This window comes from Salvelinus alpinus, chromosome 33 (genome assembly GCF_045679555.1).
Source record: "Salvelinus alpinus chromosome 33, SLU_Salpinus.1, whole genome shotgun sequence".
Classification (NCBI taxonomy): Eukaryota; Metazoa; Chordata; class Actinopteri; order Salmoniformes; family Salmonidae; genus Salvelinus; species Salvelinus alpinus.
Genome location: NC_092118.1, coordinates 30,017,261 through 30,038,564, shown reverse-complemented (window position 1 = coordinate 30,038,564; position 21,304 = coordinate 30,017,261). Strand labels below are relative to the sequence as shown.

Here is a 21,304-nt window from a genome sequence, read left to right as displayed (position 1 = left end):
TTAAATTATCTGGCAACAGCTATTGTGGACATTCCTGCAGTCAGCATGCCAATTGCACTCGCCCTCAAAACTTGAGACATTTGTGGCATTGTAACCAAACTGCACATTTTAAAGTAACCTTTTATTGTCCCCAGCACAAGGTGCATCTGTGTAATGATCATGCTGTTTACTCAGCTTCTTGATATGCCACACCTGTCAGATGGATGGATTATCTTGGCAAAGGAGAAATGCTCACTGACAGAGATGTAAACACATTTGTGTACAACATTTGAGATAATTCAGCTTTTGTGCATATGGAACATTTTGTGGGATCTTTTATTTCAGCTCATGAAACATAGAACCAACACTTTACATGTTGCGTTTATATTTTTGTTCAGTGTACATAATAGTAATTAGTGCTAAATATACATCATAGTAAATAGTGCCAGGGTTGACTGTCCTCCCCACATCTCGTCTTAGGAAGTTTCCAATTGGCTCAGCCGAATACACTGCCAAGCACTTAGACCTGTTATCTGTTTCAGGGAACTGGCAACAGTGAGTAAGGGAGTTGTTAGAAAATAACACAGACTGTCAATGATGGTGACAGAGTGGCTGAGACTGGAGTCAAATCAGAGATCTACTTCATGTTTTTCTGTATCCAGTCTTTGAAGTTGTTTATCCGGGTATGGACTGTGTAAAGCCCTGGGCCACAGTTCCATTTCTCAGATCCAAAACTTTCTAAAGCCAGAAGCTCCCAGACAACACTATCATCCCCCTGTCCCTCCGAAGGACCCGGTGATGGCTTAGTGGCAGGAGATGGTATGATTGTAATGCCTGCACTGACAGTGGGACAATGCTTGGTGGGATTGAGAGGGTGGCGCATTGCACACAGCATATTGTCAGTGATGGTGACAGGGGCCCCGCTCTGAGCAAACTGCCTCTCGCACTGAACGACATCCCCCAGCTCGACCACTCCAGTCTGGGCTGTCTCGGCGTCTAGGCTGGGTGTGGCGCTGGACCTTGAGTCAGATGCAAGGAGCCAGCCGGTGGCATAGCCCTGTGTGGCGGTCACCTCCCCGCCTTGCATTTTGGGGAGACACACGGGCAGCACACGCTCACTGATCTTGGCCTTGTCCCGTAGCTTCAGAACGGCCAGGTCCGAGTCCATTGTCACAGGATCAAAGCTGGGATGGACCAGGACAGAGGAAACCTGTTGGATCAGAGGAGACATGAGACAGATGGAGCAAAAGGAATGCCGTGCGGAGAGTTAGAGCAGTGGCAGCTTGCTTGGCTCAGTCTAAACACATAAGTGTCCCAGCATGCAACTTGGCCGGACCTAAGCACAGCTTACTGACTTGCCATGTGCATTGAGATTTGGTCGGTGAGGTTGGCGACAATAGTCTTACAATCTGTTCTCCGGAGGGAAGTGTTTGTGCATAACGCAAGGAGGTCTAATTGTTTAGGACAAACCCCCAACTTTAGTTTCCTACATCTCCCATTGACATGACAATATATGATTTATACCAGTGTGTCATACAGATGTAGGATCTTAATTTGATCACCCTGTTGCAGAAGAACAGTGCTGGAAATGTAAAACTTGTAGTGTATTTGAGGTTTAGAAAGGCTTCTGAAGTTTGTAATTTACACTTTGAAACGACAGACTTGATTTCCCTTATGCAAAATGTATCAACCCCAACAAACATGTCCATTCATTATAATCCATATAATAATTCACATTTCCTGGTGCTGCAAGATTATTTTCCTGCAGTAGCAAACTGGCTCAAATTAAGATCCTACACCTTTAGGTGTTTCTCAGTTCAGGATTTGAAGTGACTATATTGCCCAACATATTAACACCTTATGGGCCTACTTGAAGCTCCATTTACCTAATTATTTTACAATACTGACAGAAATGTGTTTCAGTGAAATCTCATGATATCCAAATATTACAGCATTTGTTGGAAATGATGATGTGGAGGATACAGGATCTTTTAATGGTATTTTACAGTTATACCACAACCCGTATTAGAGGAACAACAAGTTGGTTTATAATCTGATATGGAAATCAAGACAATTGGACTGCATCTTTAAAATGGGCCTATCACAAATCACCATGGCATGTTTTGGTAGGCATTAAAGGAGCAATCTACAGTTCCTTCATCCACTTATAAATGAATGATAAATACCCATTGATACCCATTATTATACCCATTCTTTTAGAATATAACTTAAAAATGCCTCATGAATTTAGTTCAATTGTCGTACCCCATCTGAACTCAACATATAAGCTTCTTTTGCTCCAATGTTTGTAAACAACGTAAATGTAAACAAACACTGTATAGCCTCAAAATACGGTTACAATATAATTTTTTATATCATTATGGATGGTCAGCCCTTGCAATCCATAGCTCTGTCTATGAATTTGAGAATGGTTACATTTCTCCAGCCACATTCCACAGCTTTTTACCAAAAACAGTGGTGGTGTGCCTGCTTTGTTATTGTTTCAACTGCAGATTGCACCTTTTACACATTGTCAAGATAGTATTATAATGGCTTCACAACTGTATTCACAGACTTCAAGAGATACTTTTACCCCCTGTCTAGATACAGCATCCCCCTAGCTTAGCATCACTCACACTCACCTGCAGTTGTTTCAGTGTCCTCATCTGGCCCGGGCTGTGTATTCCCATCACCACTTTAATGTCAGCTGGATCTACCCACTGCGGCTTGCCCACTCCTGCCACCACCAGGCAGTGAGCTGCCACCAGCACACTGAGCTGGGTGACTAGTGCTCCACTGCACGCCAGCTGCCAGGGAGAGGAGGCCTCCTCTGGTGCCGCTTGTAGGCCAGAGCCAGCACTGCGGATGATGTGGGAGCGGAGGTAGATGGCTGCATGCCAGGGCCATCCAATCTCAGTGAGGTTCTGAGGGCTGAAGGCTGCTGGGAGTTGACCACACACTGTTACAGAAAGAGAGAGGAGTAGGTGTCAGAGATGGGAGAGGAAATAGGTTGTTTCTGACTATGTTTCTAACTACCATGTACACCTGTGGAGGCAGGTAGCCTAGCGGTTAAGAGTGTTTGGTCAGTAACCGAAAGGTCGCTGGTTCGAATCCCCGAGCCAACTAGGTAAAAAATCTGTCAAATGTGCCCTTGAGCAAAGCACTTAACCGGAGCATCTGCTAACTGATGTAAATGTATTAGGGACACTTGTACAGTGATCTGAAATGTTTCATTAATGTGTACTGAATTGTATAAATGGATCAAATAAACTGGGACCATATTCGTAAAACCAAATCTGTTCATTCCCTCAAGACATTGGCTGACTAAGTTTGAGTACATCTCCTTTTCTTTAAGTCAGCGCTGCCCTCACCTGGTGAGCAGGAAACATGACGCCCGCTCCACCTGCCAGTCTTCAGACAGGTTCGCCGGGGGCTACCGTAGTGTTGGTAGAGAGAGGAGGCACACTCATACTCTATGCTAGTGTACAGGTGGTAGAAACCACGGGGTAATTCCCCCAGGATAGGGTCTTGGGTGCTGGGGAGCTTCCCTGAGGAGGGTGGGTCCATGCCAGGGGGGAGACTGTCATAGACCTTATGCCTGGACGAGGTGTGAAGCCCGTGGACTGGACTCTTCCTGTAGTAGGGGACAGAGAAGGTGTCTGTGTACAAGGAGAACAGCTTAACAATGGGCATGTTTAAAAGAGATGTAGAATAAATGTTTACTGGGAATGTTTACTATTGTTGTTTACTATTGTCTGTAAAACACGTGTCAAACTCATTCCAATGAGGGCAGAGTGTCTGCGGGTTCTCTCCTCCCTTGTGCTTGATTGATGAATGAAGGTCACTAATTAATAAGGATCTCCCTTCACCAGATTGTCTAGGTCTTAATTGAAAGGGGAAAAAAATAAAACCTGCAGACATTCGGCCCTCTGTGGAATGAGTTTGACACCAATGCTGTAAAATAAAACCTAATTCACTCAAAAACCAGAAGCAGTGTTTAAATTCACCCAAGGTGCCAGCTTTGTACAGATTGACATACAAACAGTCAGCATGAGACGTATAGTAGTGTTAGTACGCCTCATACCTGGATGTACGGGTCATACCTAGATGTACGGGTCATACACGGGTGTAGGGGTCATACCTGGATGTACAGGTCATACCTGGATGTACAGGTCATACCTGGATGTACGGGTCATACCTGGATGTACGGGTCATACCTGGATGTACGGGTCATACCTGGATGTACGTGTCATACCTGGATGTACGGGTCATACCTGGATGTACGGGTCATACCTGGATGTACGGGTCATACCTGGATGTACGGGTCATACCTGGGTGTACGGGTCATACCTGGGTGTACGGGTCATACCTGGGTGTACGGGTCATACCTGGATGTACGGGTCATACCTGGATGTACGGGTAATACCTGGGTGTACGGCTCATACCTGGATGTACGGGTCATACCTGGGTGTACGGGTCATACCTGGATGTACGGCTCATACCTGGATGTACGGTTCATACCTGGATGTACGGCTCATACCTGGATGTACGGGTCATACCTGGATGTACGGGTCATACCTGGATGTACGGGTCATACCTGGATGTACGGGTCATACCTGGATGTACGGGTCATACCTGGATGTACGGGTCATACCTGGATGTACGGGTCATACCTGGATGTACGGGTCATACCTGGGTGTACGGGTCATACCTGGGTTTACGGGTCATACCTGGGTGTACGGGTCATACCTGGATGTACGGGTCATACCTGGATGTACGGGTAATACCTGGGTGTACGGCTCATACCTGGATGTACGGGTCATACCTGGGTGTACGGGTCATACCTGGATGTACGGCTCATACCTGGATGTACGGTTCATACCTGGATGTACGGGTCATACCTGGATGTACGGGTCATACCTGGATGTACGGGTCATACCTGGATGTACGGGTCATACCTGGATGTACGGCTCATACCTGGATGTACGGGTCATACCTGAATGTACAGGTCATACTTGGATGTACGGGTCATACCTGGATGTACGGGTCATACCTGGGTGTACGGGTCATACCTGGGTGTACGGCTCATACCTGGATATACGTGTTATACCTGGATGTACGGGTCATACCTGGGTGTACGGGTTATACCTGGATGTGCGGGTTATACCTGGGTGTACGGCTCATACCTGGGTGTACGGCTCATACCTGGGTGTACGGCTCATACCTGGGTGTACGGCTCATACCTGGGTGTACGGCTCATACCTGGATGTACGGGTCATACCTGGATGTACGGGTCATACCTGGATGTACGGGTCATACCTGGATGTACGGGTCATACCTGGATGGGGCCTTTGGCTTCACAACCTTGTGTCTCACCAGCTCAGATACCTTAGGCTCTCGACAGGCTGTGGACACAGAGAAAGAGCCCTTAACCACGTAATCAACAGCATTGTCCAGTAACTGGACAACAGCACTAAAGCAATATACAGTCTGATGTTATTTAAGCAATAAGGCCCAAGGGGGTGTGATATATCGCCAATATACCACGCCTAAGGGCTGTTCTTATGTACAACGCAACAAAGAGTGCCTGGACACAGCCCTTCGCCGTGATATATTGGCTATATACCACAAACCCCGAGGTGCCTTATTGCTATTATAAACTGGTTACCAACGTAATTAGAGCAGTAAAAATGTATGTTTTGTTATACCCGTGGTACACGGTCTGATATACCACGGCTTTCAGACAATTAGCATTCAGGGCTGGAACCACGGCTGTCAGCCAATCAGCATTCAGGGCTGGAACAAGTACGTTTATAAATGTGGATAAACATGTGCAGGTGTTTTATCTAAATGGCTGTTTGCTGTCAGTATACCTCTAACACACAGTGGTTGCCGGCCACTCCACGAGCCATCTGGGAGACAGGTGCTCCGGGAGCCTCCACTCAGGATGTAGGAGGTGTTACAGAAGTAGTCCACTGTGTCAGGCCCTCCTCCAGAGCCCCGGACCAGCTGGAGGTAGCCATGGTGCAGCCTGGCTGGAGGAGGACACACCCCGAGCCCTCTGACTGGGTCTGCACCCCTCTGACTGGGTCGAATGGGCTCTGAGAGACACGAAGAGATAGAGGAGAGTCATGTATTGAGAAATGGACTGGTCATTCAATGGTCTACCATGACTATGTTGTGTATGTTCATTCCTTGTGTACTCTCTTCTTGTTTTCCTTGTGTACTCTCTTCTTGTTTTCCTTGTGTACTCTCTTCTTGTTTTCCTTGTGTACTCTCTTCTTGTTTTCCTTGTGTAGTCTCTTCTTGTTTTCCTTGTGTACTCTCTTCTTGTTTTCCTTGTGTACTCTCTTCTTGTTTTCCTTGTGTAGTCTCTTCTTGTTTTCCTTGTGTAGTCTCTTCTTGTTTTCCTTGTGTAGTCTCTTCTTGTTTTCCTTGTGTAGTCTCTTCTTGTTTTCCTTGTGTAGTCTCTTCTTGTTTTCCTTGTGTACTCTCTTCTTGTTTTCCTTGTGTACTCTCTTCTTGTTTTCCTTGTGTACTCTCTTCTTGTTTTCCTTGTGTAGTCTCTTCTTGTTTTCCTTGTGTAGTCTCTTCTTGTTTTCCTTGTGTAGTCTCTTCTTGTTTTCCTTGTGTACTCTCTTCTTGTTTTCCTTGTGTAGTCTCTTGTTTTCCTTGTGTATTCTCTTCTTGTTTTCCTTGTGTACTCTCTTCTTGTTTTCCTTGTGTAGTCTCTTCTTGTTTCCTTGTGTAGTCTCTTCTTGTTTTCCTTGTGTACTCTCTTCTTGTTTTCCTTGTGTACTCTCTTCTTGTTTTCCTTGTGTACTCTCTTCTTGTTTTCCTTGTGTACTCTCTTCTTGTTTTCCTTGTGTAGTCTCTTGTTTTCCTTGTGTATTCTCTTCTTGTTTTCCTTGTGTAGTCTCTTCTTGTTTTCCTTGTGTACTCTCTTCTTGTTTTCCTTGTGTACTCTCTTCTTGTTTTCCTTGTGTACTCTCTTCTTGTTTTCCTTGTGTACTCTCTTCTTGTTTTCCTTGTGTAGTCTCTTCTTGTTTTCCTTGTGTACTCTCTTCTTGTTTTCCTTGTGTACTCTCTTCTTGTTTTCCTTGTGTACTCTCTTCTTGTTTTCCTTGTGTACTCTCTTCTTGTTTTCCTTGTGTACTCTCTTCTTGTTTTCCTTGTGTAGTCTCTTCTTGTTTTCCTTGTGTAGTCTCTTCTTGTTTTCCTTGTGTAGTCTCTTCTTGTTTTCCTTGTGTAGTCTCTTCTTGTTTTCCTTGTGTACTCTCTTCTTGTTTTCCTTGTGTACTCTCTTCTTGTTTTCCTTGTGTACTCTCTTCTTGTTTTCCTTGTGTACTCTCTTCTTGTTTTCCTTGTGTAGTCTCTTCTTGTTTTCCTTGTGTACTCTCTTCTTGTTTTCCTTGTGTACTCTCTTCTTGTTTTCCTTGTGTAGTCTCTTCTTGTTTTCCTTGTGTAGTCTCTTCTTGTTTTCCTTGTGTAGTCTCTTCTTGTTTTCCTTGTGTAGTCTCTTCTTGTTTTCCTTGTGTAGTCTCTTCTTGTTTTCCTTGTGTACTCTCTTCTTGTTTTCCTTGTGTACTCTCTTCTTGTTTTCCTTGTGTACTCTCTTCTTGTTTTCCTTGTGTAGTCTCTTCTTGTTTTCCTTGTGTAGTCTCTTCTTGTTTTCCTTGTGTATTCTCTTCTTGTTTTCCTTGTGTACTCTCTTCTTGTTTTCCTTGTGTAGTCTCTTGTTTTCCTTGTGTATTCTCTTCTTGTTTTCCTTGTGTACTCTCTTCTTGTTTTCCTTGTGTAGTCTCTTCTTGTTTCCTTGTGTAGTCTCTTCTTGTTTTCCTTGTGTACTCTCTTCTTGTTTTCCTTGTGTACTCTCTTCTTGTTTTCCTTGTGTACTCTCTTCTTGTTTTCCTTGTGTACTCTCTTCTTGTTTTCCTTGTGTAGTCTCTTGTTTTCCTTGTGTATTCTCTTCTTGTTTTCCTTGTGTAGTCTCTTCTTGTTTTCCTTGTGTACTCTCTTCTTGTTTTCCTTGTGTACTCTCTTCTTGTTTTCCTTGTGTACTCTCTTCTTGTTTTCCTTGTGTACTCTCTTCTTGTTTTCCTTGTGTAGTCTCTTCTTGTTTTCCTTGTGTACTCTCTTCTTGTTTTCCTTGTGTACTCTCTTCTTGTTTTCCTTGTGTACTCTCTTCTTGTTTTCCTTGTGTACTCTCTTCTTGTTTTCCTTGTGTACTCTCTTCTTGTTTTCCTTGTGTAGTCTCTTCTTGTTTTCCTTGTGTAGTCTCTTCTTGTTTTCCTTGTGTAGTCTCTTCTTGTTTTCCTTGTGTAGTCTCTTCTTGTTTTCCTTGTGTACTCTCTTCTTGTTTTCCTTGTGTACTCTCTTCTTGTTTTCCTTGTGTACTCTCTTCTTGTTTTCCTTGTGTACTCTCTTCTTGTTTTCCTTGTGTACTCTCTTCTTGTTTTCCTTGTGTACTCTCTTCTTGTTTTCCTTGTGTAGTCTCTTCTTGTTTTCCTTGTGTACTCTCTTCTTGTTTTCCTTGTGTAGTCTCTTCTTGTTTTCCTTGTGTAGTCTCTTCTTGTTTTCCTTGTGTAGTCTCTTCTTGTTTTCCTTGTGTAGTCTCTTCTTGTTTTCCTTGTGTACTCTCTTCTTGTTTTCCTTGTGTACTCTCTTCTTGTTTTCCTTGTGTACTCACTTCTTGTTTTCCTTGTGTACTCTCTTCTTGTTTTCCTTGTGTACTCTCTTCTTGTTTTCCTTGTGTAGTCTCTTCTTGTTTTCCTTGTGTACTCTCTTCTTGTTTTCCTTGTGTAGTCTCTTCTTGTTTTCCTTGTGTACTCTCTTCTTGTTTTCCTTGTGTACTCTCTTCTTGTTTTCCTTGTGTACTCTCTTCTTGTTTTCCTTGTGTATTCTCTTCTTGTTTTCCTTGTGTACTCTCTTCTTGTTTTCCTTGTGTAGTCTCTTCTTGTTTTCCTTGTGTACTCTCTTCTCGTTTTCCTTGTGTACTCTCTTCTTGTTTTCCTTGTGTACTCTCTTCTTGTTTTCCTTGTGTACTCTCTTCTTGTTTTCCTTGTGTACTCTCTTCTTGTTTTCCTTGTGTACTCTCTTCTTGTTTTCCTTGTGTAGTCTCTTCTTGTTTTCCTTGTGTACTCTCTTCTTGTTTTCCTTGTGTACTCTCTTCTTGTTTTCCTTGTGTACTCTCTTCTTGTTTTCCTTGTGTAGTCTCTTCTTGTTTTCCTTGTGTACCCTCTTCTTGTTTTCCTTGTGTAGTCTCTTCTTGTTTTCCTTGTGTACTCTCTTCTTGTTTTCCTTGTGTACTCTCTTCTTGTTTTCCTTGTGTAGTCTCTTCTTGTTTTCCTTGTGTAGTCTCTTCTTGTTTTCCTTGTGTACCCTCTTCTTGTTTTCCTTGTGTACTCTCTTCTTGTTTTCCTTGTGTACTCTCTTCTTGTTTTCCTTGTGTAGTCTCTTCTTGTTTTCCTTGTGTAGTCTCTTCTTGTTTTCCTTGTGTACTCTCTTCTTGTTTTCCTTGTGTAGTCTCTTCTTGTTTTCCTTGTGTAGTCTCTTCTTGTTTTCCTTGTGTAGTCTCTTCTTGTTTTCCTTGTGTACTCTCTTCTTGTTTTCCTTGTGTAGTCTCTTCTTGTTTTCCTTGTGTACCCTCTTCTTGTTTTCCTTGTGTAGTCTCTTCTTGTTTTCCTTGTGTACTCTCTTCTTGTTTTCCTTGTGTACTCTCTTCTTGTTTTCCTTGTGTAGTCTCTTCTTGTTTTCCTTGTGTAGTCTCTTCTTGTTTTCCTTGTGTACTCTCTTCTTGTTTTCCTTGTGTACTCTCTTCTTGTTTTCCTTGTGTAGTCTCTTCTTGTTTTCCTTGTGTACTCTCTTCTTGTTTTCCTTGTGTACTCTCTTCTTGTTTTCCTTGTGTACCCTCTTCTTGTTTTCCTTGTGTACCCTCTTCTTGTTTTCCTTGTGTAGTCTCTTCTTGTTTTCCTTGTGTACTCTCTTCTTGTTTTCCTTGTGTACTCTCTTCTTGTTTTCCTTGTGTACTCTCTTCTTGTTTTCCTTGTGTACTCTCTTCTTGTTTTCCTTGTGTACTCTCTTCTTGTTTTCCTTGTGTACTCTCTTCTTGTTTTCCTTGTGTAGTCTCTTCTTGTTTTCCTTGTGTACTCTCTTCTTGTTTTCCTTGTGTAGTTTATTTTATTGACACGTGAGGCATCATCTAATGTAATGCACCTGTTCCATCAGTACTCAGGTCTGCAACATTCCTGTCTGTGGAGGAGATCAATAAAGTTTATCCATTCATTTACATGATCTTTAACTTTACCTTTTTCTACCTTCCCACAGATGGGCACCGTGCCACTCCAGGTGGCGTTGGGCAGGCAGGTCCTCTGGGGGGTGCCAGTCAGTGTGTAGGGTGGGTGGCACAGGTACTGAACAGCCAGGAGCTCATCCTCCAGGCCGTACACAGAGAGGAGCTCCCCGTTCACGGGCCTCGCTGGCAACACACACACCTGACTCCTAGCAACTGGAAGGCAGAGCGAGAGAGACTAAGTGTTGTCTGTGTAGAAATATTATATCAACCATCACCAGTTTGGTCTGGACTCCTGAAATGACCCGTAGCCTTTTCCTTCAGTCAGTGACCAATAGCGCCCCCTTTGGCCTCATGGGTGGAATGTTATATTTTTAATAAAGATTTGCAAAAAATGTAACTGATGAAAATCTGGTGTTTCTATGTCAAACAGTTTTGTTATATGTCAGTCTCCTGTGCATATAAAGTGTAATATTGTGATGCACACTCAAAATTGAAGACATTTCAACTCCATATCGGACATTGTACAGGTGTCTTCTTTTTTTAAGCCCATAACCATGTGAGGTGCATACTTTTGTTTAAATGTAGATTTGTTTAAGACTACCAAGAAAGACTGTGTGACCCTGATATTTCTATCTCTACTTTGCACATTCTTCCACTGCAAATCTACCATTCCAGTGTTTTACTTGCTATACTGTATTTACTTCGCCACCATGGCCTTTTTTTTGCCTTCACCTCCCTTATCTCACCTCATTTGCTCACATTGTATATACTTATTTTTTTTCTACTGTATTATTGACTGTATGTTTGTTTTACTCCATGTGTAACTCTGTGTTGTTGTATGTGTCGAACTGCTTTACTTTATCTTGGCCAGGTTGAGGTTGGAAATGAGAACTTGTTCTCAACTTGCCTACCTGGTTAAATAAAGGTGAAATAAATAGATAAAAATATAACCCACTGCAGTAAAAGGTTCTATATGACCCTGATATAACCCACAGCAGTAAAAGGTTCTGTATGACCCTGATATAACCCACTGCAGTAAAAGGTTCTGTATGACCCTGATATAACCCACTGCAGTAAAAGGTTCTGTATGACCCTGATATAACCCACTGCAGTAAAAGGTTCTGTATGACCCTGATATAACCCACTGCAGTAAAAGGTTCTGTGTGATCCTGATATATCCCACTGCAGGAAAAGGTTCTGTATGACCCTGATATAACCCACTGCAGTAAAAGGTTCTCTATGACCCTGATATAACCCACTGCAGTAAAAAGTTCTGTATGACCCTGATATAACCCACTGCAGTAAAAAGTTCTGTATGACCCTGATATAACCCACTGCAGTAAAAAGTTCTGTATGACCCTGATATAACCCACTGCAGTAAAAGGTTCTCTATGACCCTGATATAACCCACTGCAGTAAAAAGTTCTGTGTGACCCTGATATAACCTACTGCAGTTAAAGGTTCTGTGTGACCCTGATATAACCCACTGCAGTAAAATGTTCTGTATGACCCTGATATAACCCACTGCAGTAAAAGGTTCTGTATGACCCTGATATAACCCACTGCAGTAAAAGGTTCTGTGTGACCCTGATATAACCTACTGCAGTTAAAGGTTCTGTGTGACCCTGATATAACCCACTGCAGTAAAAGGTTCTGTATGACCCTGATATAACCCACTGCAGTAAAAGGTTCTGTGTGACCCTGATATAACCCACTGCAGTAAAAGGTTCTGTATGACCCTGATATAACCCACTGCAGTAAAATGTTCTGTATGACCCTGATATAACCCACTGCAGTAAAAGGTTCTGTGTGACCCTGATATAACCCACTGCAGTAAAAGGTTCTGTGTGACCCTGATATAACCCACTGCAGTAAAATGTTCTGTATGACCCTGATATAACCCACTGCAGTAAAAGGTTCTGTGTGACCCTGATATAAACCACTGCAGTAAAAGGTTCTGTGTGACCCTGATATAACCCACTGCAGTAAAAGGTTCTGTGTGACCCTGATATAACCCACTGCAGTAAAAGGTTCTGTATGACCCTGATATAACCCACTGCAGTAAAAGGTTCTGTGTGACCCTGATATAACCCACTGCAGTAAAAGGTTCTGTATGACCCTGATATAACCCACTGCAGTAAAAGGTTCTGTGTGACCCTGATATAACCCACTGCAGTAAAAGGTTCTGTGTGACCCTGATATAACCTACTGCAGTAAAAGGTTCTGTGTGACCCTGATATAACCCACTGCAGTAAAAGGTTCTGTGTGACCCTGATATAACCCACTGCAGTAAAAGGTTCTGTATGACCCTGATATAACCCACTGCAGTTAAAGGTTCTGTGTGACCCTGATATAACCTACTGCAGTAAAAGGTTCTGTGTGACCCTGATATAACCCACTGCAGTAAAAGGTTCTGTGTGACCCTGATATAACCCACTGCAGTAAAGAGTTCTGTATGACCCTGATATAACCCACTGCAGTAAAATGTTCTGTATGACCCTGATATAACCCACTGCAGTAAAATGTTCTCCTCCCAGGAAGCAGTAGAACTAGGTTTTATAATACCTGAATGAAATGAATAACTCACTTTGTTTGGGGAGGAAATGAGGTTATGGCTACCAGACGGATCACTAACCATTCTCACACAGTTGACCTGTGTAGCCTGCCAGACATGCACAGCGAAAAGACTGTACTGGGTCCAGCAAACAGGTTCCATGGTGCTGACAAGGGGAGGGGCTGCACGCTGCAAGGGAGCAGCAAATATAAAACAAACAGACAATTAGACAGATTATTCATGAATAATAGGCTGAGCAGCAGACAGGCTGACCAACTGACAGGCTGATAGATTGAAATCATTTAAATCATCTTGGCCAAAATATAACCATATAAGGACATGCAACATCTATGCTGAAGTCTTGTTCATAATGGCAATAAAACCTGCCTGTAGCTACCTGAGCTCTGCTGAAAAGCGGCAAAGAAGCCATCAAAGTTGTTGTAGCCGTCTGAAACAAACAGGACGTGCAGCCTGCTTCCAGAGGTTCTGATTGGTGGAGGCAGCTCATTCCCACAAAACCGGCCAATGACGGGGGAGCTCAGGCTGTCACCATCCCGCAGCTCCACGTAGTCATAGTGACAGTTGTGGTCAGGCTCTAGACTAAGCATGGAGAACCTGGGCGGATCCAAACAAGGTCTTTGTTATCATCATGTTTGGCTGTTAATTAAGTAGGATAAGATATTAATCTTTATAGTGTCCATATTAGGACATCCTCTTACTACCCTTTTAAAACAAGTTTTTTTCAGTACAGGTCCATGAAAGCTGCGACTGGATTGTGACAGACAACTCCCTCATAGAATAACATTCAACTTCATGAAAGACAATGAGGGATTCATTGAATTTGACAGTGTAGTACAGTATAATCAATTCAGGGACCCACCTGAGCTCCACGTTCTCCCCTCTCTCTACCTGCACCCTCCACTCACAGTGCGCATTAATGGGGTAACTCTCCAGCATGATGTGGCCCTGGACTCTACGAATCACCCCTCCACATGCTAGGGACAAGAACACATACTCTGAGCTTCCATAATGCAACACAAGATCACTATAGATTACAACATAGCTGTTTGCAGCAAGTCGTTCAAGTAAATGTGTAATGAACAGTGTTGGGGAAGCTCCTATGAAAATATAATTTACCAAGCTACCAATTACATCACATTGGCAGAAGTTAAGATTTAAGCTACACTAAAGTTATAAACATAGCTTACTTAACTGAAGTTACTTTGTGATTCATCATATATAAATATGAAATGTCATAGAATAAAGCAAGAACAGATCATATGGTTAAAAAGTAGTGTGTAGTTCCAGTAGTTAGATACACCACCAACATTATATGGCTAAAAAGTAATTAACTACTAAAACGGTACCAACATTTCAATGTAGTTCACTACTCCCCAACACTGGCAATGAAACAAGTGAGAAACTCCCAAGGACTGTAATTTAGAAAATGCTCTACCCCTGAAACAGCTGACTCACTCTTGCAGTCTCCACCTGCCCAGCCCTGACGACAGTCCGTACAGAATCTCCCTCGGATGAAGAAATCGTCCTTGGCCTCCCACGTCCCATTGTGACAGGTTTTACAGTTCTCAAACAGACTGCAGCCTGAGGGAAGAGGAGAAACAGGGGAACCAGGGGATCAGATCACTGTTCTGCAAGCAGCTAAATGACATGCAATTTCAACCAATGTTTTATCACTTTCAATGTTTCGGTTAATTAAACGTTTATAAATCTGTAAGAAAAAGTGAATCCTTGTGAAGAATAAGAAGAAAAGTGTCAGTGTACAAACAGTTGTATTGGGTAAGAAAGCTGGAAGGGAGTAACAGGGAAGCAGTAGAGACACAGATTAAAAGAAGACAGACGTCTCACAGGATGTAGAAATCTGAAGTGTCCGTTTAGAGCTTCTTCTCACCACCAAATTTGGTGATGGGAGGAAGTCCAGGGGCGGAACGTGGGAGAAAATGGAGCTAAATGAAACTTGGTGTCAATACAGTTCTCTTCCCAAATTACAATCTGTTATGAACAGAGTGGACTAAGTTTTGTATACTTGACCCTTTGCCAAAGTAAAAAAAAAAAAATTTGTTTACAAGGAATGCAACGGCGAATTGAATTATTGCACATGAACACTTCACAAAGGTGTTACCTAGCAGAAATATGCAAATATATGCTAAAACATGACAACAGGATCTCGCTAGGTCATGCTTGGTTCTGCCCACCTCCATGCCTGTTCTGCCCAATATGCTTCATTTGCTCCCACTGGAAACGACAACGATGAGATATTTTGGGGTTAGTTACCAGTATCTTTGGTAGAGGTCTGATAGGTTGTTTACCAGGGTGGATGATGCAGGGGTCACACTGGTCCAGTTGGTTGCGGCAGCAGGGGACGGAGTAGCCCACCTGTGCCCCCTGGGAAGGACATCTACACTGGATCAGCTGGTACTCACAACAGTCCCTACACATGTGGTTCCACTCTGAGCTGGGACACTTGTCATCCACCACACCTCTGGAATCTAAAACCAATCAATCAGTCAATCAAATGTATTTCCCAAAGCCCATTTTAGCCTGGCAAGTAGCCTAACGGTTAGAGCATTGGGTCAGTAACCGAAAGGTCGCTAGATCGAATCCCTGAGCCCGGCAAGTTGAAGAATGTGCCCTTGAGCAAGGCACAGAACCCTAATTGCTCCAGGGTCACTGTTGACAATGGCTGCCCCTGGTCGTGACCCCATTCCCTGAGGGCGTCTCAGGGTGTCAGGGCTGTGCGCTGCTGGTGGAGAAGTCAGGTGCAGGAGAGCAGGGAGCATTGAACAAGTACACACTTTATTATGGCAGTAGAGAAAATAACAGAAGAACGCAGCTTCTTGAAAACCTCCAGCCCACAAGGCAAAAGTGTAAGGTGCGATAAATGCAAGACACTGTAATACAAAATAAACAAACTGTGTGCAAAAAACACGGAAATATGAAAACCCAGTTTGGCGAGTAACGATAACCACGTAACACGAAACAATTACACACAAAGACATGGAGGGGAACAGAGGAATACATACATGCAGTGTGATTATGGAATGAAAACCAGCTGTGTATGGAACAAGACAAAACAAATGGACATATGAGAAATGGAGCAGCGATGGTTAGAAAGCCGGTGACGTCGATCGCCGAACGTCGCCCGAACAAGGAGAGGAGCCGAGTTCGGTGGAAGTCGTGACACAGGGAGAGTTGGGATATGCAAAAAGAAACACATTTCCAATTCACACATGTATTAACACATACCTGCACAACACATGATACCCAGCCTAAACTCAAAAGAACAAGCAATGTCGTATCAAGGGAGTGACACATAAAGAGACGTGCATGTTGTGAATCAAGGTAGCCTAGTGGTTAGAGCGTTGGACTTGTAACCGAAAGGTTGCAAGATAAAATCCTTGAGCTGACAAGGTAAAAATCTGTCGTTCTGCCCCTGAACAAGGCAGTGTTCCTAGGCAGTCATTGAAAATAGGAATTTGTTCTTAACTGACTTGCCTATTTAAATAAAGAAACATGTCACGAGGCATGGCATTCATATGTCTATGATTACTGCTTCAGTAAAATAACAATGCTCTATAGTCTACATGAATGCACGTTTGGATTCATGACATATACTTGCCAAAATAATATTTAGCTACGGTTTGAACGCAACACAAAACAAGGACGCCTCATCTGTACATACGTTTTAATGTTTCCTCTCTGTACTGGAAGAATGTTTTTTGGGGATAAAGTTATCAGTATGAAGCTTACCTCTGCTATCTCAGAGATCTGGTTATCACATTTGTTTGACTAGGGCTCTAACGCTGAGTTTAACCTGGCAGACCAATTCTAATAATTTTTTTTCACTAATTGGTCTTTTGACCAATCAGATCAGCTCTTTTGCCAATGATTGGGCAAAATATCAGAATTGTGCTGCCTGTGTAAACGCAGCCGTAGCTACATTATAAACTAGGTACAGTAGTTTGGGTCCTGGATGCTGAAACAGCATTCTAGCAGTGTGTATATCAGACGATATGCCACGGGTATGATGCAAAACTAAATTACAGTCATATTTATGTTGCTAAACAGTTTATAATGGCAATATGGCACCTCAGGGGTTTGTGGTATATAGCCAATGTATCACTGCTAAGGTTTGTGTCCTAAGAACGGACTTTAGGTGTGGTATATTGGCCAAGATATAAACAACTCCTCGGGCCTTATTGCTTAAGTATTGCATGTGTGCACTGGAAGAGGGTTTAGGGTAGCAATCGTCTGTGAGACTATAATTGGTTAGATACCTCTCATCAACTTCCAGGTGCCTTGTGGCAAGTTCTATGTGAGAGACAATAAAAGGAACCAATGTGATTCTATGCTGTGATTCTACAGTTCTCTGGTGACTAACTCTGCTGAGTGGGTTAATCCTATTGGAACAGGAGGTAATGTGCTTGAATCGTAAATTCATGGTTCACAGTTCACATCGTGTTCCCCCAGGGGTCATTACAACAGCAAGAAACCCCCCAAACCCAATCTGACCCTATCTCGTGATGGTGCCAAAGACGTGTCTTTAACCCTCCACAGAATAAACCCGGTCTAATCTGGGGTTCTACTATCTATATGGAATTGTTTTAAGAAGATCATACCAAGGAACATTTATCTATTTAATTTGAAATTTTAAGACCCCTTGAAGTATAAAATACAATATAAAAACAAATAGTTGATGAAAAAATGTATTTGGCCTTACTGCTCATACAAACACATTAAATAACAGATTCACTACATGGAACAGAAAGTCCCCAAAAAATCTAAAGGAAGTTTGTTCTGAAGTGTCTGTCCTATATTATTTCTGAGAGAAACATTGGTCGCAGTTTTTTTTGTGAGAAGACCAATTTTCGGGATGTCTCATGGTCTGACAAACATCACTCTAGCTCTGTCACCTTTCACCGCAGATTCGGAAGTGCAACATCGGCGGATTGAAATATATCTAGGTCAACAGATATCTCTAGTTTAAACTGACGTCTTTTTACAGGTATTATTTTATTATGCTAATTAGACTTCTAGGGAGTTTAATAGAGTCCAACAGTCATACATATTCTCATTAAAGTCTGATCAAAATGAGCGTGGCAGTACACAGAAAATGTCCCCAGCTTTCTAACAGCAGAGAATCCAGACTTGACTAGGTATGTGACTAGAGAAGTTAAAACCCAGACTTGACTAGGTATGTGACTAGAGGTAAAAATCAGACATGACTAATTATGTGACTAGAGAAGTTAAAACCCAGACATGACCAGGTTAGTGACTAGAGAAGTTAAAACCCAGACATGACTAGGTTAGTGACTAGAGAAGTTAAAACCCAGACATGACTAGGTTAGTGACTAGAGAAGTTAAAACCCAGACATGACCAGGTTAGTGACTAGAGAAGTTAAAACCCAGACATGACCAGGTTAGTGACTAGAGAAGTTAAAACCCAGACATGACTAGGTTAGTGACTAGAGAAGTTAAAACCCAGACATGACTAGGTTAGTGACTAGAGAAGTTAAAACCCAGACATGACTAGGTTAGTGACTAGAGAAGTTAAAACCCAGACATGACTAGGTTAGTGACTAGAGAAGTTAAAACCCAGACATGACTAGGTATGCCCATATGACTCAGAGAGGAAATAAACTACTCAGCAACTGGAAAAGAAAAACTCTAACAATGGAAGTTGTGTGAACACTTCAGAATAGGCAGGCTAATACAAGTCACAACAGGCTTCGTAGAGTCATACATCTGAATGAAATGTGTTATCATCAGTATATGATGAAATCCTCGCGCCAGCTCTTACCGTGGGGCCAGGCAGTTGCATGGAGGCAGAGTAGAATGACATGGAGAAGAAGAGGCAGGAGGTGTCTGGGTTGCAGATGAGGGGGCATTGTCACCCTCCCGCTGGGCAGCGCCCTCTGGCACACCAGAACCATAGAGCTAGGAACCAGAACACACATGATGTCACTGAGGAGTGACAGGAGTCCAGAATCTAAAGTGTTCCTGTTCAGAACGATCCACATCAATCCCACTATCCTCTCTTTCTCTGGGCCCTAGATGCAAAGCAGCTGTTGCGGAGAACACTTACTCATCACACTAAAAGAGAGAGATTTAACCCTTTCTTTTCACCAGGAGTCACACTGGCATTCTGCACTCTCTCTCTCTGTAATGACGGACAAGCTCCATGCATACTCACCACGCATCAGAACTCTCCAGCTTCTGTTTTTACAGACGTGCCATGTGGAGTTCTGGAACTCTAGAGGAAAAGGGGAGTGGCTGCCTGTTGGCATGTCGAGAGTGTTGCAGGGAAAAACACTGTCACTTTTAATGGAGAAAACAGAGATGGCGAGTTGATGATACTCCAGGGAAAGATGTTTTCCGTCTGTGTTTGTATGGCGGGGGAATTCAGGGGAGCCTGAATCAGGACGTCATTGTACTGTAACCCCCTCAGGCTCTGGCCTGCGAGATCCCCATGCCAACAAACAGTGATAAGCAGAAATAATGTCATCCCTGTTCCAGGTTGTCTATAGGAGCGAACCTGGGCAAAGCTTCTATAAATGATGACAGCGTATTCTCTACAAAAGGGCCCCAGGCAATGGGGCGGACAGGCACTGCACAGCTCATTGCAAATCACTGTTTGTTTTTCATTACGTGGCTTGAATACAGTTTCCATGTAAAAAAAAAAAAAAAAACTCTCTTTTTCCAGGCATTGCATCCAGATGGGACTCGGAGTTAAGATTTTAACTGACCATAGGGACCAGAACCATTAGGTTTAATGGACATTTGCCTCCTAGTTCTAGAGAAGGTTGAAAAGGAACCAAAGAAAATCCCCCTATACTTTATGTACTATAAATTACAAACCCTAGCCAGTAACCCTTCGGCCCTTGTGTACATCTGAGGAATACCGACTTTTCAAATGCCTTATCCAAAAACAGTCTTCGGGAATCGTCTACAGCCAAGGTAAATGGAAAAATCATGTAGATTTTATTTCGAGTGGACCATCCCTTTAAGCAATATGGTAATAGCTTAACAATCCCTTTCTGAAGACAAGACACCTGGTGGTTTTGTATAGAAACAGCATTTAATTAGAAAAACATATTTTACACTTTTACAAATTAAGTCAAAGCACAAATTGATTTAGAATACATCCATTTTACAAAAGAAAGATAAAATGAGTAGCCATGAGAAGTAGAAGAAGAAAGATAAAATGAGTAGCCATGAGGAGTAGAAGAAGAAAGGTAAAATGAGTAGCCATGAGAAGTAGAAGAAGAAAGGTAAAATGAGTAGCCATGAGGAGTAGAAGAAGAAATATAAAATGAGTAGCCATGAGGGGTAGAAGAAGAAAGATAAATGAGTAGCCATGAGGAGTAGAAGAAGAAAGATAAAATGAGTAGCCATGAGGGGTAGAAGAAGAAATATAAAATGAGTAGCCATGAGGAGTAGAAGAAGAAATATAAAATGAGTAGCCATGAGGGGTAGAAGAAGAAATATAAAATGAGTAGCCATGAGGAATAGAAGAAGAAAGATAAAATGAGTAGCCATGAGGAGTAGAAGAAGAAAGATAAAATGAGTAGCCATGAGGAGTAGAAGAAGAAAGGTAAAATGAGTAGCCATGAGGGGTAGAAGAAGAAATATAAAATGAGTAGCCATGAGGAGTAGAAGAAGAAAGGTAAAATGAGTAGCCATGAGGGGTAGAAGAAGAAAGGTAAAATGAGTAGCCATGAGGAGTAGAAGAAGAAAGATAAATGTATGACAAAGTGACTTGGGGTTACATCGGACGACAACACATTGACGGGTCCAGACTGCTGAAACAGACTCATGAGATTAGTTTTGACTCATTTGTCATGCGAGCACAGTGACTCTTTAGTATTGAAGCAATGATGGAACCAGAGACATATCTAAATATACAATTTATTATAGAAAATATATATAATAATCTCTATACATGTCTCTGTGATGATCCATTGATATGATTCACAATTAATTGCTATACTTGGCACAGTCCCTTGTGCTATTTGACAGATCAATCAACAAATCATTTCACATCAGAACTTATTGATAGAACTTATAGATCAATTTAAGTGTGTAGTTAGTAAAACACAGATTAATATGGCTTATATTTGACCCTTTCCTTCATTTATACTGCAGGTACAATAGCAGATTACCTCTATATGGGACTGGGAACAACAGCACTGTTACGGGCTTTTCACACTACTGACCCGAACTGGACCGAGACCAACCAAGCTGTACTGAGCTGGCCTGGTCATGAACACACCACATTTGATGGCACCATGCTGAAAAGGACAATGTGCTCAGAGCCAGCAGTTTGGGTCGGTACGATAGTGTTAAAAAGGTCTTTGTTACTGGTCCACACTGCTTCATGGTGTACAGAAAACTGTACAGCACAGATACTCACACCAACAAGTCTGTTTTCAACAAGTAGTGGTGATGGAACATGTAAT

The 21,304-nt window shown here is 42.4% G+C and overlaps 1 protein-coding gene across 2 annotated transcripts; it reads right to left on the bottom strand.

Annotated features, from left to right (window-relative positions):
- Positions 1 to 283: 283 nt before the first annotated feature.
- On the bottom strand, positions 284 to 19,151 carry pamr1a (peptidase domain containing associated with muscle regeneration 1a). Of its 2 annotated transcripts, XM_071381388.1 has the most exons (13): positions 19,039 to 19,151; positions 18,646 to 18,782; positions 15,155 to 15,334; positions 14,304 to 14,429; positions 13,708 to 13,822; positions 13,225 to 13,442; positions 12,909 to 13,016; positions 10,286 to 10,486; positions 5,853 to 6,080; positions 5,318 to 5,384; positions 3,351 to 3,613; positions 2,622 to 2,938; positions 284 to 1,189 (listed from the first exon to the last, which is right to left on the bottom strand). In XM_071381388.1, exons 2-13 carry the CDS (start codon positions 18,776 to 18,778, stop codon positions 617 to 619), a joined length of 2,529 nt encoding a protein of 842 aa, XP_071237489.1. In that variant the 5' UTR covers positions 18,779 to 18,782; positions 19,039 to 19,151; the 3' UTR covers positions 284 to 616. The 2 variants fall into 2 exon arrangements, with proteins under 2 accessions (XP_071237489.1, XP_071237488.1); XM_071381387.1 differs by lacking the exon at positions 19,039 to 19,151 and having other exon boundaries at positions 18,646 to 19,021.
- Positions 19,152 to 21,304: the final 2,153 nt, after the last annotated feature.

What these genes read in the sequence shown, in the direction of transcription:
- pamr1a (XM_071381387.1), bottom strand. Translation starts at nt 18,865, where the DNA reads ATGTGGATCGTTCTGAACAGGAACACTTTAGATTCTGGACTCCTGTCA. An exon ending in GGGGAGAACGTGGAGCTCAG is followed by an intron (nt 13,443 to 13,707) that starts GTGGGTCCCTGA and finishes GGATCCGCCCAG; the next exon opens with GTTCTCCATGCTTAGTCTAG. An exon ending in GGACACTGAAACAACTGCAG is followed by an intron (nt 1,190 to 2,621) that starts GTGAGTGTGAGT and finishes CTGATCCAACAG; the next exon opens with GTTTCCTCTGTCCTGGTCCA.